This window comes from Sitophilus oryzae, unplaced genomic scaffold, assembly GCF_002938485.1.
Source record: "Sitophilus oryzae breed Bouriz unplaced genomic scaffold, Soryzae_2.0 scaffold_168_pilon_pilon, whole genome shotgun sequence".
Classification (NCBI taxonomy): Eukaryota; Metazoa; Arthropoda; class Insecta; order Coleoptera; family Curculionidae; genus Sitophilus; species Sitophilus oryzae.
In genome coordinates, this window is record NW_022146379.1 from 499461 (window position 1) to 517661 (window position 18201).

General features: G+C 29.9%; 1 protein-coding gene across 1 annotated transcript in view; it reads right to left on the bottom strand.

Annotated features, from left to right (window-relative positions):
• The window catches only part of LOC115880978 (neuropeptide F receptor), a 107353-nt gene extending 93097 nt beyond the window's left edge, over window positions 1-14256 (bottom strand). Inside the window, exon 1 of the mRNA XM_030898323.1 lies at window positions 14068-14256. Within this exon, the coding sequence (XP_030754183.1) occupies window positions 14068-14256 (189 nt within the window). The remainder of the gene's footprint in view (window positions 1-14067) is intronic.
• Window positions 14257-18201: the final 3945 nt, after the last annotated feature.

Consider the following 18201-nt stretch of genomic DNA (forward strand, 5'->3'; position numbering starts at 1 on the left):
TGGGCATGCTTTCCGTTTCCGTTACGTATTGCTGTGTTCGCGCAGGCAGGCTTGTAGACGGTAAGAGAGCCAGATTGGGCAGCTCAAAATTACCAATGAGTGGGAAGGAAGCGAAAGCGCAAAGATGGAACTCAATGGAGAGGAATTATAAACTCGGTTAGTTAAACAGCGACAGCCGTTTGGACAGATTATAGTATACTACCCGTTGGACAGATTATGAGTCAAAGCTTTATGACAGGGCAACCGACATTTGTTTTATGTTTGTTCTTCAATTTTCGATCGTTTGAAGTTACAACTCACCAGTTGGGCTCTATCAATATTATCCCTGAATGGGAAGAATGCATCAGATGCTAAAGCTACTCCAGATGGTGACAGTCCAGTCACGTTTTGTCTTGTTCTGTGTTAAGCTGAGCTGGAACCTCATCAAACATAGAGTTGAACGATTGTTGATCCATGTCTTTTCCTAAATAGGAAATCAAGTTACTCTAGCTACTGATAGTATTGCAAAATGCATGTTGACATTATTTTAAAATATTCGTAGAGTAAAAGATTGGTTTTGTGTTCCATACCGCCAGTTCCGTTTATAATTATCGATAGCATTGGATATTTCCGCTCTTTTCACGCCCTTTTTGAACTTCATATTCAACACGTTGGGATGTCTTCTGAGCCACCAGTTGTCGGCTTTGTCGCCTGCCAATCTATCATATTAAACAATAATAAAAGATCTATTCAGTCAAAAACGGTCCAATCATAATTTTTATTCCCGTATACAGGGTGGCGCCTCTCTCATACGCCATAGAACTGTAGGGAGAACGGTAGTTTTATATCAGAGGCAAATTTTGGCAGCGTATGTAGGTTAACTGAAAGCATTTTATAAAAATATATACAAATTATATTTTTTTTTTTTAAAAAAAAATGATAACCATTTTCTTTGAATTCCTCATAGTGCATAGTACAGTCCCAAAAGCACCAACTCCAGTTCAACTTTTTTACAAAAGTGGCAAACGTTGTATTTATTTTAGAGTCATTGATTTAATTTCAACCTTATTTAAAAGATTTTACAGGGGCTATGGAAAATGCAACAGTTGTTAATAAAATAAACAAATAAAATTATAGCGAATACGTTTCAAATCCATGCAAGATGGTACCCTTGATGTATACCATTCCCTAGAACTCTAAGTACTGACCATAGAATTTATAAATTTATCAATTTGGCGCAGTCGACCGCCACGAAACTTCACCTATATCCCTTTCCACATCTCTTATGTAGTATTGCACAGTTACCTCCGGTTTTGTTTCATATGTTTGTAACGTTTTTACTGTTCCCTCTTCAGTCAGAACATTTTAAATGCATTTGTGCCAACCTTACATGAAATCCCAACCAAGAGCAGCAAAGCCTTTCAGCGGAGTCCTATTTTCTAGTGCTGAAGAAAAAAGAACTTATTTAAATCAGATATGATACCTTTACATATACTATATAGCCAGATTAATATAATTTATTATTATATGCAAGCTCCCCTTTCTTTTCTACCTCTTATAAATGATAAAAATATGTTTCCTCGTTAAAGGGTTTTGCTTTGATTCAAAAGACTAACAGATATTAAGTTTCAGATTAAATCTTATAGAATATATTGGGCGTTTTAAAAGAGTCACTCAAGCTACTGAATTTTTTATAGTTTTAGATAAAAGGTTAGTTTACAAAGCATTCCGTATATGACATAAATTGTTATTAGTGTAATATACAGTAGGTTTCGGTCGCTTACTGCTACACCGGAAATTACTATAATTTTGATTTTAAATGGTACACCCTCTATATATTTGTGTATTTAGCAGTAGGGAATTATATTATAGATGCAATGGACCTTATCATGTATATTGTACTTTGCGTTTAAAAACTGAGTATGTTAAATTTCAGTTAGAGTGTCACGGATGCTTTAAAAGAACTAGTACTAATCAATGGACCCAGGAAAAATATATTTGATCATCTAATGTTTTTTTTTTTTTTTTTTTTTTTTTTTTTTTTTTTTTTTTTTTTTTGTTTTTAATTATAACTCAATTTGTTCAAATGGAAAGAAAGGGACAGACATTAACAGATTTAGAAAAAGCTTTTACATCGTCATGCCGCATAACATAGATTACGCTCTATATCTATAGATCCTACCTTTACCACGTGATCAATTGCCACTTTAGACTTGCTACTCTTTTAACCACATCTATTAGTTTTGTTTTATGATGCATGTGGGTGTTCCGCATTTTTCCCTCATGGTGACTCCTAACATGATTCTTTCCACGGCTCTTTGTGCAACTCGCAGTTGTTCTGCTCTTTTTCAGGTAATTGCCATCAGATCTCTCTCTCTAAGCCATTACGTAAGCTCTGGGTGGGATGCGGCTGTCGTAGGCCTTTTCATTAGGTTGTGATTTCATTGATAAAGGTTCATATTTCAAATACTACTTGTACCAAATGGATCCATACATTTTACCTGATCCTCCGTCATGATTCTCTTACCCAGCTTGATTTTGCAAGCCTAAATATATATATAATGGTTTACGTTTTCAATATCAACGTTGTCTACGGTAATGTTATGGCTATTGTTGCTCATTATCTTAGTATTCTTTCAAACAGAAGAGTTCATTTTAAGGTGTTTTCTCAAGTTGATCATTTACAAGCTCCTTGCTTTGTGGTGTTCAGTTCTTAAATATCGGTGCTCAGCAAGACTATATCGTCTGCGAACCTAGGATGGCTAAGGTGTACCCTATAGATGTTTAGACCTATATTTTCCCATTCTAATTTCTTGAAGACATTTTCAAGTGCCAGTGTGGCCATAACTTACAGGAATGATAGTATCTCTCTCTCTCTCTCTCTCCCTTGTCCTCACGCCCTTGCCGTAAAAGGTATATAAGGCAATATTATATTGAAAAAAATGGAATAGAAAAAATGAATAGCCATCATTCTACAACTTATTAGATCCTCACAAAATTTTACATATCAAAAAAAAAGAAAAAAAATGTGTTTATTTTCTAGTAAAATATTTTGCTGCTCGATTTAAAACAAAACAATATTTTATTTAACTTTATACTAGCATTCTACTTTGTTTTCCTCTTCCATTATTCCAAAATGGAAAAAACAAAGTATTCGAACGAATAAACAATCTAAGAAAATCGGAAACAGGGGAACATTGAATCTTGACGGTTTCCTTTACCCCGAGTGGCTCGATTTTATTGTTCTTTTAGCTGGCGGAAATAAAGGAGATTGCGTTTCACTCGGAAAATAGATTTAACTAAATGCCCGAACATACGCGTGGTCTAACAGAACGAAACTAGAAACTGAAGTTTATCTGTTTTGTTTTTTCTTTTAGAGAATCTCTACATATGGGATAAAACAATTACTTAACTATGTTTAGAAACTATGTTCGAGGATATTTATTGGAGATAATCGGATGGATATAATTCGTTTTGAAGTTTAGAAATACATATTTTTATCCTATCCTTGAAAAAACTTGAAAAATGTATAGATAAATAATATTTATTGTTTTTTTTTTTTTTTTTTTTTTTAAATTTTATTTTTACTCAATGTTTAATTGTTGCCATTACTGTTATGTGACAAAGCAATACGACAGGAGACCGCGATTACGAGAAAACCAAATAATAAACCAAAACCAAACATTTTTTTCCAATAAATCACATAATAAAAAGACAATGGTTCAAATTTTTCATTTGCACATACTTATTGTAGTAGTACAAATTCATAATGATATATATAATGAAAGAGAATTATATTTATATTGTATTTATTTTTTTTTTTTTTTTTTTTTTTTTTTTTTGTATAAAATTTTTAAAATTTTTTTTTTTTTTTATCTTTAATATTTCTCTCAAAAACCACTTTTCTGATTCGAGTCGCAATAAAAAATTCAGCAATTAATGGCATTGCTAGACTGCGAAAGTCTAATACCGCGGCACAAATTAAAGTTAACCGAGATTTAGAGCTGAAAGTTTTTATGCTCTTTTTGCTCCGGACCGTAATTTAAAGTTGTAGAAAGTAGTTCAAGGGAGTTAAGTATTGTCGCTATATATATCTTGTTGATGTCAACAGGTTGAACTACCCTCTTGTAAATTACTTAGACTGCTTAGTTAAAGTTCAAAGAATATTTAAGAGAGATGGTTTTAAAAGTTTAAATTTGCAGCCTGAATAAAATAAAATTAAAATTTTACATAAAAGTATTTTATTAAATGGTCTGAATAATTATTTATTATATACGTTATTACGTTATTTATTATATTAATTGTATATAATATATTATATATTAGACAGTATATAAACTCATAGTACAGTATTTGCATAAAGTTTACATCACATCACATAACAATAGTTTTTTCCTTGAATTTGATTAAAATTGCTACGGAATTAAACAGTTAGTTCAGGTATGTAAAAGAGTTGACTGTTAAGAAGAATAAATGACAAAATGGATTTTAAGACAAACTTTTTTAAGTTTCTTTACAAACATGCCTAATTTTCAACTATCCAAGTAAAAATTCTCATAGTCAGTGCTGCTCTAAAGTAAAATTAATTTAGCATATCATATGCTAATATATAAAGATCATGTACTGATTTAATCCACGATCCTGCTCAAACCACTCAGTGTAAGAAGCTCAATTTTGGCCTACATGTTGATTCTAGAGGTGTTTGAGGTTCGATAAGGAGGATTTTCGAAATTCCAGTTCAAGGAGGGAATTAAGAATACACCCCTCAAATATTACACAATATTTTTTATTTAAAAACGGTTAAGTTTCCCGAAAAAACCTTAAAACACGTATATTTTATTTTGTTTTACATATTTTTAGATTTTTTAAAAATGTATACAGGTGTTTTCGAAAAGTGAAGGTCATTGAGTCAGAAATCACGATCCATACTTAGAAGCCTTACATGCATTAAAAGAAGCTGAGATTTTTGGGAAACAAGTTGACTTTATAAAGGTGTAGAGGTTCGATAAGAAGGGATTTTTCTGAACTCGAATTCTAAAGGGTAGAAATATTTTTTATTTTAAAATAAATATTTTTATTTAAAAACAGGTGAGATTTTCGGAAAAACTCTTAAACACGTATATTTTATTTTGTTGTTTTTCCATATTTTAAGATTCTTTATAAATTTATAGGTGTTTCCTTAAAAATATGACATTGAGTAATCACGATTCTGCTTAAACTGTTTGACGTTTTAAAGCTGATTTTTATTTTTTTTTTTTTTTTTTTTTTTTTTTTTTTTTTAATATGTTTTTTTGGAACTCGAATTCTAAGATGGTGAAAACGCCCTCAAATAATACAATATTTGTCATTTAAAAAGGAAACTGGCCTAGTCTTTCGGAAAACGCTTGGACAAGCATAATTTATTTGTTTTTACATATCTTAAAATTTTTAAAAAATTGTACAAGGAGTGTTCCCAAAAGGTTAGAATTAATTTCTTTGAATTCCGATTCTGTACAAACTGCTTATTCTAAAAGCTTTTTTGGCAAAACCTTGGATTTTCAGAGTCAAGGATTCAGCAGCAGGATGAAACTACCCTCAAATGATACCAAGTTATATAATAATATCAACCACATATTGTATTTTCTCATGCTGACATAGAAAATTTTATCCAGTTGTATGTTAATGTGGAAATTCTTGCTTTGCTCCATCACAAATTATTAATTCGACACCAGACAGGTCATGTTTTACATATTATTATATTCCTATTTTGACAATTACTTGAACATTGTTTTTTATTGGGATTTTACGCAATTTGGATATCAGGTATATTTTACGTTTTTGCGTAAACGAATTTATTTTAAATTATTTTTTTATTTCGTAATCATTTTTATAATACCAAACAACAAGCAAACAATATAACATCTTTCAAACACACAAAATACACCTAGATCCATTTTATCACATACTAAACCAATGAATAAAACAAAAATGTAATATATAAAATACCATGCGAATGCGATAAATTTTACACTAGTGAAACATGTAGACCCTTAAAATGTTCGAATTAAAGAACATAAAGATTATCTAAGAAAGGGAGATTTTCACAAATCTAAGATTTGTCAGCATTCATGGGACACAGAATAAATTTTAATAACGCCAAAATTATAATGAAAGAAGCGATAGCCTCTAAAAAAATAAAAGAGGCTTTTTTAATACAATCTAATAAAAATAAATGTATTGCTCATGCATCTGTAGATGTTAGTAATGTATGACAATCACTTCTCTGATTTTAAAGAACATAACATACGCAAAAATTAAAAATAATCATACAGAAAGTTTGGGGTTTTTTGGTTTTACCTTATTAAATAATTGTTGATATAATGTCATTTTAACAGAACTTCAACGGTTTTTGTAGACGTATCTGTTTTAAAAAACTAAAGTGTCCTCGAATAAAAAACTAAAGTGTTCTCGAATAGTTCAATTTAAATATTTAAAATGGTTTTTTTTCTTTATTGTTTGTATTTTTTTGCTTCCGACGACGGAAAGAGATAAACTTTCCAAATCGTTAGCATTTTTTTGTTCGTTAGGCAAATTTGTATATCTGTAAACCTAACTTCTGACAAGTAGTTTCCGTTTGGATTAACGCAGAAGTGTTTACAAAAAAAAATAACTATTTTATTTTGTAGATTTTCTTGCAGTGGCAAAATACCCATATAGGATTTTTTGGAGAGACGAATCCGCCACATAGGTATAGACACTTTTTATTTTTATGATGTTTTAGCTTTATTTTAAAATAAACACTAGTGCCATAATAAATGCCAAATTTCCAAAAAATAGCGAAAATAACCTTACAATCTTGTTTCTGGGGGCGAAATATACCTACTACCCCTAAAATATTTGCACTTATTTAAGACTCCTGTATATTTCAGACCCTGTATAAGTCACTCAGAAAGACTAAATATTAAAAATGAAATAACTAAATTAGATATGAAAAATGCAAATTTAGCATAATTCTATTGTATCTGATACAATTTTTATATTTTTTTTAATATTGAAAAATATGGACAGTTTGTAAGTTAACAAAGGAATTTTTTTTAATTTTTTGTCTTTGTTGGGAACTTTGCTCATGGAAGAACTAATATATATTGCATCGATGTGAAGATAAATTAATAAAGTTTCAGACTGGATCTTATACGCCAATCGTGACTTGGAAAAAAATTGTTATTAATGAAGAATTTAAAAGCTGACGCAGATTTCTGTTAAATTCTGCAAAAGAATATGTCTTTCAGTAAATTAATGTATTATTTAAATTGTAATAAAATAAATTTATTATAAATTTATTATAATTCTACAAGTCCTAAGAATCAGATCTTCAAAAACCACTTTAGGAAAAAGAAACTGGCTTTAGCATAAAGAAGAAACATCGACCTTTTTTATATATAATACCGGTGAATAAAATTTTATACCCAAATACTCAGAGAAAGCTAAAGTAGATCCCAAATGGCAATGCCGAATCTGAATAATAATAAAGTTAAACCAATTTTTTAGATGTAAAACCTAATTTCATTTATTTGTTTAAATAAGCTAATATAGTTTAAAAATCAAGTCTAGGGTGATGAGTAAGGACTTATTTAAATTTGTATTTCAACATATATTTTTTGTTGTTGTTTGGTTTGGTTTTGTTGTATATTGTAATTTTATATTAGTAAATTTATTCAAATAAAATCTTAAATTAAATCTTAAATGGCAAGAATTCTTATATAATTTTATTATATACCTATACTGCAAGAAATTTGTTTTCTATTTTATAATTTGGCTCGCCTGAAAAATAGCCTTTTACCATCCTTTTACTATCGATAGTTGCGCCTCGGTGGTACGAAAGTTAACGTTTACGCTATCTCCCGTTCGGAACTTAATATCTAATCGATACTTTCCGACAAGTCGGAATTAACTACACTGCGCTGTGATTGTCATTTTGTGGATCTGCTCAAGCTCACCTGATGATGGAGTAGGGCTCCGAAACCGGTAGTAAGAGCAGGTTGATCCACATTATGACAAACACAGCGTGGAATTAAGTTTCTATATCAGCATTAAGTGGCAAGAATTCTTATATGATTCTATTATATACCTATACTGCAAGAAATTTGTTTTATATTTTATAATTTTCATACTTATATATTTGAATGAAATATATAAATTATATATATTGTCATTAAAATTACTTCCAAATAGCAGAATTTCAAATAATGCATGACTACTCTAAACATCCTTTAAACTAATACTTTTTTCGATAATAACCATATTAAGATATTGCAAATGAAGTTATATTAGTCTGTCAGAACGTTAATGTTTATAATAGACGCATTTCAACTAATCCTATCACAACAACCTACAACATGTACTCAGAACAAATCTTCAAGAAAGCTTTGAATGAGAGATAAGGAGATGTAAAACACGGATATGCGGAGAAATAACAGATACGCTGACGCTACAGCTTGCAGTTGTTCTTGCAGTGCATTTGAAAGACACAACAGTAACACGACAAAAAAGAAGTTGCAAGTCAGATAATTAACTTACATTATTTTTGACACTGTATGTTTAATATAATAATAGCCGTTAATATTATAAAATAAAATACATTTTTAATATATAAATTATAATTTTTATTTTAACAATTCAGGTAAACGATGTTTTTTTATTGGGACTTGACGCAAATTTATTTAAAATAATAATAATAAAATCAATTATCAGATATATTTACTTTTAAAACGACGATTTATTTTGTATTAAATTTTACAAAATATAGATGTATTTTAAAATAAACACTCTATAGGTCACTCAAAACTCATCTTAATATAAAAAATAAACTAACTGAATATCGAACCCAATTTATCATAATGCCATTGTCTATGATATCCTTCTTATATTTTTTTAATCTTGAAAAATATTGAGAGTTTGTAAGTTAATAAAGAAACTTTTAATTTTTTGTCCTTGTTGGAATGTTGTTGATGAAAGAAGTAATAGATATTGCATCGTTGCCAAGATAAATTAATAAAGTTTCTGACTGGATCCTATAATAGTCTATAGACTAATCGTGACTTGGAAAAAATTATGATTAACTAACATTCAATAGCTAAAGTAGATATTTGTTAAATCTTGCAAAAAATTTGCTTTATAGTGAAATAGTGCATTATTTAAATAGAATTAAATTAAATTTATAATAGATTTATTATAACTGTACAAAACCTAAAATAATAGATCTCCAAAAGCCAATTTAGCAAAAAGGAACACGCTTAAGTATCAACAAACATCGTCCTTTTTTATATAAATTATTGGTAAACCGAATATTCAAAGACAGCTAAAGTAGATCCCAAATGGTATTGCCGAATGTGAATAATAATAAAGCTGTTTGATATTGTCAAAATTTAAATTTAGTATAATTTTATTTTGGTCTCCGCGGTACTGTCTCACATTTAGATAGAAAGGCGCAAGTGTGATCAGAGACTCGCTCATGATCGGTCGAATGAGTATCATGCTTTGATTTGTTTGCTTAAAAACGTGTATGTAGTTTCATTGAAGCCGGCCGGCTAGAGGAGAAGCAACCTTGGTGGGGTGAGTCCATTTTACCTTAGTGTGAGGTGACGCTATTTAATTTCTTGTATAATTGAATGATTAATTTTTCTTTTTGATAATTATGGTAATATAAAACAAAAGCTAAATCAATTTTTATATCAAAAACCTAATTGTATTTATTGGTTTAAATGAGCTTACAGAATTTAACAACAGGGTAATGTCTAGGTACATTGTGCCTTCTATACATGCAGTTTAATTGAAGAATTGGGGTATTTTTTATATGAACTTTTTTTGTATATTGTGATGCTAACGTATATATAATATATATAAATATATATAAATATTGTTTTAAATTGTAGAAATTCAATACATAAATATTTTCAGTGTGGTAAAAGTTAATTTTAAAATAATTTACAATAACAGTTTAAAAAGTACAATAGAGATTATAAAATACATACAGTTTACAAGATTTTTTTATTTGTTAAGTTTCATCCTTTAAATTTCTATATTATTAGTCAAATACAGTAATAGGTTTTTACTTTTTAAGTCCGATAATTCAAATTTCGTTGTTTGAGAGATATTAATTTTAGAATTTTAAAACAAACACTATCAAAATTAATTGCGGACAAATGGCAATGTCTTATTTCATACTATCATATACCTATGTGTTTAAATAACTGAGTATTTTATAGTCATCTTGTATTTTGTGAATGCAGGTGGGAACATTGTCAGTACTATATTGAGTTTGGTGCAGAATGCTTTGAGATATCCACGCAAAGCGTTCTGCGATTTTATTTACGTCACTGTCGAGTCAGATAATGACCAGTGCTATTAAAGAAATTACTTTTTTACATTCATTACGCTTTTAAATCCGTTTCAGATGTCACGATTATGCCGTTGAGGAACTATAAACTGAGATTCTTCATTTCGCACAAATTTCTCATGTTCTCGAAATTACTATCTAGAGAATATTAAAAATAACTGTTTGAGAAGTTTATGGACACTTCAAAACTATATTATTATTATACTATATAAACTATATTCACAAATCAAAACTATATTATATTTATTTTAGATGGCCTGTAGTTAACTTTGCTATAAATAATCTGTAATCGTAAATCATACAGGATGTTCAAAATTCTACGCCAAACTTTCTAAAATGCAAAATAATTTTTCTTTGTTATTTTAAATGGAACACCCTGTATATTATTTTTTTAATAGATGGAGGATTAAAAAATGAGCATTTTTTGTATTCCGCGTATTTCCAATTTGTTAACGGTTTCGCACATATTCGCAGTTTTATATTTCATATAACATTTTCTGGAGTAAATTTTCATCAAAGCCACCCAGTGATTTTTCTCTCGTATTTTATTGTTTAAAGATCCATATGAAATAATAATGCCTGTATCTGCAAAACTACTAAATATTCTGAAATACTTTAAATGCAAAAAATGTTAGTTTTATAATTCTCTATCTAATACGAAAATAATATACAGTGTCCATAAAACAACAGAAAAAATATATATATATATATTTTAAAAAGTTTGGCGTAGAATTTTGAACAGCCTGTATGATTTAAAATTGCAATATTTATAGCAAAGTAGGTATAGACCTTCTAAAGTAAATACTTAGTATAGTTTTGATTTCAGGACAGTGTTTGTATTTGTGATATTTTTTTAAAGGAAGTTGAAAAATATATATTTTGTATTTATTTATTAATATCTCTGAAATTAGTGAAATATATTTACTCATTTCTTAGGATTATGTAAAGTTAACTGAAAGGAAGCCAAAAATGCAATTAAGTATGTGTTGGTGTGACAGATATGTATGACTATACAGGGTATGTCTAAAATATGTGCAAATATTTTCAGAGCTGGTAGATCTCGATAATAGAAACATATCTTTTTTTAACTGTTTTTCAAACAATTCCAAAATAACCGAGATGTTTTACTTTCAAAATTTAAAAAAATGGAACAACAACAGGATATTTTCTTTAGGAGTTTCCTTCCTTTGAAAAATTTCAAAAAAATGTTTTAAAAAATTACAAATTTTCAATTCTTTTTTCACGAAAAAAACTCTTAGACGTGTTTCTTACGGCGAAATACACGATGTCCCAGGCTAAGCGTGCATTAGAAGTTTCTAGAAAACTACAATATCTAGATTGGAGATTTTTTGCACATCATTGTTATACAACGAGACCTATCGATTAATTTTTTTTTTAATATGGCGGCACTTCCGGAGATACCGGAAGTTGACCGCAATTTTCTTATTTTAAATGGATGCCCCCATTTTTTATTACATACTTAAATTCTCTGTAAAATTCTATGAATTTTTTTATTAAACACTCTATACTTAGCATTAACCGTTTTTGAAAAAAAAAATTTTTTTAATTTTTGGACGAAAAAAACTGCCTGTCAAAAATATGTGTATAGTCTAAACGTCAAATTTAGTGATTACCACAGCCATTGTGCTATAAAGAGAAGACATTTAACGCAAACAATTTAATTATTTCAAAAACTAAATTGTTCAAATGTCATATAATGGCCGCAGCTGTCATGGTATTGAGCGATTAAAAAATTACCAGAAATCATTTTTTTTAAATGGAAATCCGCTTTTTTTATTTTACTAGTGAAAAGTCGTTACTTTTTGCCTATATATGTTCCTATATCTAACACAAATCGTTATTTATGATTTAGTTTTAAAGCGTATATTTTTATTGCAAGAAAACCGCATACCAAAATCTCTGGTTTACGGTGAGCTTGTAGACGGTAAGAGGAGGCCGGGTGGACAACTCAAAAAGTACAACGGAAACTTAAACGGGGATTAATACGCAGAATGAGTGGGAAGAAACAGCTCACAATAGAACTCAATGGAGAAAAATTGTAAACTCAGTTAACAGCGACAACCAAAAAGTAAAGAGGCAACAAAGCAATGAGATTTTTGAATGTCCGGAGTGCGGTAGGCAGATGACATCTCGTATCTGGCTTTTCAGTCACAGAAAAGCTCATTAAAGAAAACGCCTTGCGTGAAAATCTTCTGATGCGTGTCAAATACTCGTCAGCGAGTAATGGCAGTATGTAGTATGTATGCATTAAAACTTCAATTCTTTGTGTAAACGAAAACTGCATTGTACTTCAAAGCAAGGGAATGTTTAATTGATAACAAAATGCTCTAACACTCAAGTGACAAGGCTAACAATAAGACTGGTGTATACTTAGCCTGTGCCTACCTGCAGTTATGAATTTAAAAAAAAAATATTAAGATGTTTTTTGATAGCGTAAAGTTTTTTATTTTTTGTAAACAAACGGTTCAATAGAGACCTATTAACCCATATAGCGTTAAATTCGTCTCGATGAGCTATATCGATATTCGTCAAAATATACGGGGCATTCCATTTAAAAAATTGAAGTGTCACGTGATATTTTTTGGGGTCACCCTTTATAATAGCAAATTAGTTAAAAAAATATATATTTTTCTTGATTTTAAAGAGTAATGTAAAACAATAGCTCTGGCCATGTCGTACAGTGACACTCGTTCAAAAAGCAGTATGTTATCGATCATCATTTCCAAGCCAATTTTGCGTTTTTTTTTGTCAATCATATGATAGATTATTAATAATAATTAATAATATCAACTATTAGATATTATTAAAGAGCGAAAATGCGAGATATATATTTTTATAAATACACTTTTTAAACTCTTAAGCATGCAGCATTTATAATATAGGAAATTCAAATGATTCGTTTCCTGACAGATGGAAATAAATTGTTTGACTGTTTGACACTTAATGTCAAAGGAAGCTAGATAAAATCAAGTAAAATATACGTTTTCAAAATAAATCTTAAATAACTTAAAAACGATTTATTTAAGGTATAGGAACATGTATAGATAAAAAGTAACGAATTGAAAAACCTTTTCACTAGTGAAATAAAAAAAGTTACTTTCCATTTGAAAAAAAAAAACGATTTATGATAATTTTTTAATCGCTTAATTTCATGACAGCTGCCGCCAATATTATATGACATTTGAACAACTTAATTTTTGAAATAGATAGCTACATGTCTTGTCTTTATGCCAGAGTAGCTGTGGTAATCACTAAAATTTACTTTTGGGCTATACAATTTTCTTGACAGGTACTTTTATCCGTTCAAAAATTTTTAATATTTGTTTTCTCCAAAATGGTTAATGTTAGGTATAGGGTGTTTAACATCAATATTCATAGAATTTTACAGAGAATTTAAGTATGTAATAAAAAAAGGGGAGCACTAATTTAAAATAAGAAAGTTACTGTCAACTACAGGTATTTCCGGAAGTGCCGCCATATTGCAAATATTTTTAATCGATAGATCTCGTTGTAAAACAATGATGTGCAAAAAATCTTCGATCTAGATATTGTGGTTCTCTAGAAACTTCTAATGCACGCTCAACCTGGGACAGCTTATATACTACCCCAAAAATATTTGCACTTATTTAAAACTGACCCTGTATAGTAAGAAATAAATAATACATTAAACCATAAGGATCAAGTTTACTTACGACAAGAGTATTTCCTAGAGCGCCCAGCACAATTAGCACACCGTACATAACAGCCAGCACAGTATAAGCCGGTTCGTCGATAGCCTTGTTTGTCAGATAGCGCTCATACAGCTTCGGATCGACCGTGCTGCTTTTGTTCAGGACCTCGTTCAGCGTGTTGTTGTCAGACCGGTGGATTTCGTCGCCCATTTTGTCCGCGTCGTCTCCTTTAATCAGGTGCACGAAAATGTAAGAGAACATTCAAGAAGCGTAGGAGAATATTCAAGACGGGCCAGACTAATGAAATCCAGTGGAGTGAGACGAGTGTTTACGCTGGTCGGTGTGGATTCATATTGAGTTAGCCTTGTGGTGGTTTATTGATGCTTGGTATCTGAAAACAAGAAGAGATATTTTGATTAGTTAATATTTAGTTAAAATTTAAATCTTAATTTTAGTTTTTTAAAAATTTTAATTTCATTAACTCTAAGGCTTCATTCATAACTTGGAAATTAGTGATTTCAATTAGCGTAGAAGTTTGTTTCTCTAATTTCGATGTAAGCATTCAGAACGTCAGAATTAGTGATTGTAATTTTCAATTAACGAGTAATGTCATTATGGCTTTTGATTATCATACGTTAGGAGAAATTGTGTTTCAACAACAATATTTTTTGCAAACGTCACAAAAGTATTAATTTTTGCGACGTGATTGACAATATAAAAAAGTCATTTTAACGCCTAGGCATAAAAGAAAAGCAATTTTACGCTTAAGCATAAGAGTACGAAAATAGTTATTTACAGTACAAGTGTGTTTTTAACATGATTACAACGAGTGTGAACGAATCACACGAGTGTTGTAATCATGTTTAAACGCACGTGTCATGTACGACGATTTATCTACAACCGAAAAATAAGAAAATGCTGTTTTAATTTTCGTTTATTAGTCGCCCATCTTTAACACCTTTAACTATGATATTTGTCACATTTTTAAAAGTCAGTTTGCCCTGTCAAGTAGACGCGAGCACGCTTTGCCAAAAAAATTATTTTAAAAATTACGATGAGCGATTCCGGAAGTCTCCCTTCAGATATAGAAGTTGCAGCAGTACGTGCCGCGGAATCATTATTGCCGGAAAAGTCGCGATCAAAATATGAAAAATTATACAACCAGTTATAATCATCATCCTCAGCAGCAGGAATTGTTTTGAAGAAGTGTAAAAAACGTGTTGTTAATATTTATAATAATTAGTAGTAGGAATTTGTATCAAAAATTAATATATTTAGATGTTCGTAGGTAGTTGTTTTTCATTATTATAAAAACTAGTTGTGTTAGAGATTCATAACACCACTAGTTGTGTTATGAATCTCATAACGTAACTGAAATACTAAAAAAATAGTGATGTAAAAACGTTATAACTAAACGGTTGTAGATAAAATATATTATTAACCCTCGGGCAGGCGCGTACTTTAGAATCACACGACCGGGCGCGTAGCGGTATTCCGTACCGCATTTATATTTTTTAAGTATTCTGTAATTTAAAATATTTTTTTGTAAAATTTAGCATGCCAAACAGTAAAAAGCAACATTTTTAATACATATTTACTTTATTAACACAAAAAAAAACTTTATTATAAAAAAAAGAACCAAACGAATCATTTTTAGTGTTCAAAATAAAAAAAATTATTTTGCTCAAATCCCTTTACATAATCAAAATTTTTTTAACCACTGGAAGAAGATGAAACTATAATCTAAATATTTTAGTCTGCTTCTGTAGATAAAAAACTAGTAGTTTTATGGGGTTCACTCCACCAGGGATCAACTCGTTTCTTATTGTCTCTAACTAGTACCTTTATCTCTGAAGCATATTTAGCGAAAAAAACTTGGAAATCTCTGGGAAAAGTTTGTATACTTTGTATATTCCGTCATTTACCACAGATTATATAACATATATTTAAGAGATTATGATAAAATGAATCGAACAAATTAATTAACTATTTAAAATTACACGAAATAATGCTAAATAATTAAATAATATGATAACTATTTTACTTACATAACAGGGGGCGTAGCGACATGGAGTACCGCAATTTTAGTTACAAGTTGGAGTGTGCAACTGTAGTTGCACAAAATTCCCGATACGCCCGGTCAATGGTTAAACTGACATAAAGTGACAAATTCTACGAGCGTAACCACGTATACGTATTTTAAGGGGTGGTAGATCTCGATAAAAGAAACATATTTTCACTTTATCGTTTTTCAAATAAGTCCAAAATAACGGAGTTATTTTACTTTCAAAATTTGCAAAAAAATAATTTTTTCCTAAAATTTTGAGACCACTGGATCTTTTCTGAATTTCTTTCTTGTAAATTTAATCTAATATCTATGTTGCCAATTTATCAAGAAATTATGTTTTTTAACTAAAAACTAAAAAAAATTTAAAAAAATTTCAAATTTTCAAATTTTTTTTTTTTTGCAAAAAAAAACTCATAGGCGTGTTTCTGGGGTTGAAATATACTACCAGTTAAAATATTTGCACTTATTTCTGGGACACCCTGTATATTTACATATGACGCAGAACGAATGAATTATATGCATAATATGAATAATTCAGCACATACAAAGTATGACTTTTACTTTGACTAAAATTTTTATATTGTTTGAAACTCTTGAAATTGTTTAAAAACTTATTTCTGGCCCTTGAAAAAAAAAATTAGCATGTTCTATTCGGAGTAAAAATGATTTTTTGTGCCTCGGCTGTACTCAAGCGTACAGCCTGTCATTTAAGTGTCATTTTTACTCCTAGTAAAACAATAAACTATTTTTTATAAGTTAATTATTAGTTGTCTCTATGGATGCAACTGACTACTGCAAGCTATTGCTAGAATAATCTTTTAGATATAGTTTTATTTTTTTTAAGTATTGTGTGAATAATTGTAAACTTTTAAGTATAAAGTATAATTGAAACCACTAATTTATTATATTAATTTCGAGGTTCCGAATATGGCTAAATTTCTTTTATTTTTAAAATTAGGTCATTACAAATTTTGTTGTTGACTGGACAAAAAAGATGACAATAATAAATGAAAATCTGAGACTCCATAAAAAAAGCGTAAGGTTCGAACAAGATCCATCCAATACCGACAAATTTTACATTTCTGTAAAGTGCAATCGACAAAGAAAATCTTTATGGATAATCTATAAAATAAAATTTCAAAGGGTCCTTGAAGTTTCGTCGCTGAAAAGTCTTGAGGAGCGTTTTGAGTACCAACCGTAAATACGGCAATTATTTTGAAAGGATTGTAAGGGTATGCGTATAATACAGCCTGGATATATTTATTTTATTTCTAAAAATAAACACATAGATTTGATTTTGAATATTTTTTACAGATCCAGTACTATTCGATTCAACTGTATGTGTGTGTGTGTGTGTGTGTGTGTGTGTGTGTGTATGTTAGTTCTAGTTTTTGGAGATCGCTGGTCTATATTTGACACATAATCAGGCCTAATGTCATGTTTTTATTTCCTTAATTGTGAGTACGCATAAATATGAAGTATATCTCCAATATATCATATATAAAATAGAAAATGAGTTTTATTATAATAAAATTATATAAGGATTCTTGCCACTTAACTGCTGATATGGAAATTTAATTCTACGCTGTGTTTGTCATAATGTGGATCAACCTGCTCTCACTACCGGTTTCGGAGCCCTACTCCATCATCAGGTGAGCCTGGACAGATCCACAAAATGACAACCGCAGCGCAGAGATAGTTAATTCCGACTTGTCGGAAAGTATCGGTTAGATATTAAGTCCCGAACGGGAGATAGCGGCCTGCGTGCAATGGTAGGCTTTCGTCACCGTGGCGCAACTACTGATAGTAAAAGGATACTAAAAGGCTTTTTTTCAGGCAAGCCAAACTATAAAATAGAAAACAAATTTCTTGCAGTCTAGGTATATAATAAAATTATATAAGGATTCTTGCCACTTAACTGCTCATATAGAAATTTAGCAGGTTGATCCACATTATGACAAACACAGCGTAGAATTAAATTTCTATATCAGCAGTTAAGTGGCAAGAATCCTTATATAATTTTATGATATACCTATACTGCAAGAAATTTGTTTTCTATTTTATAGTTTGGCTTGCCTGAAAAAAAG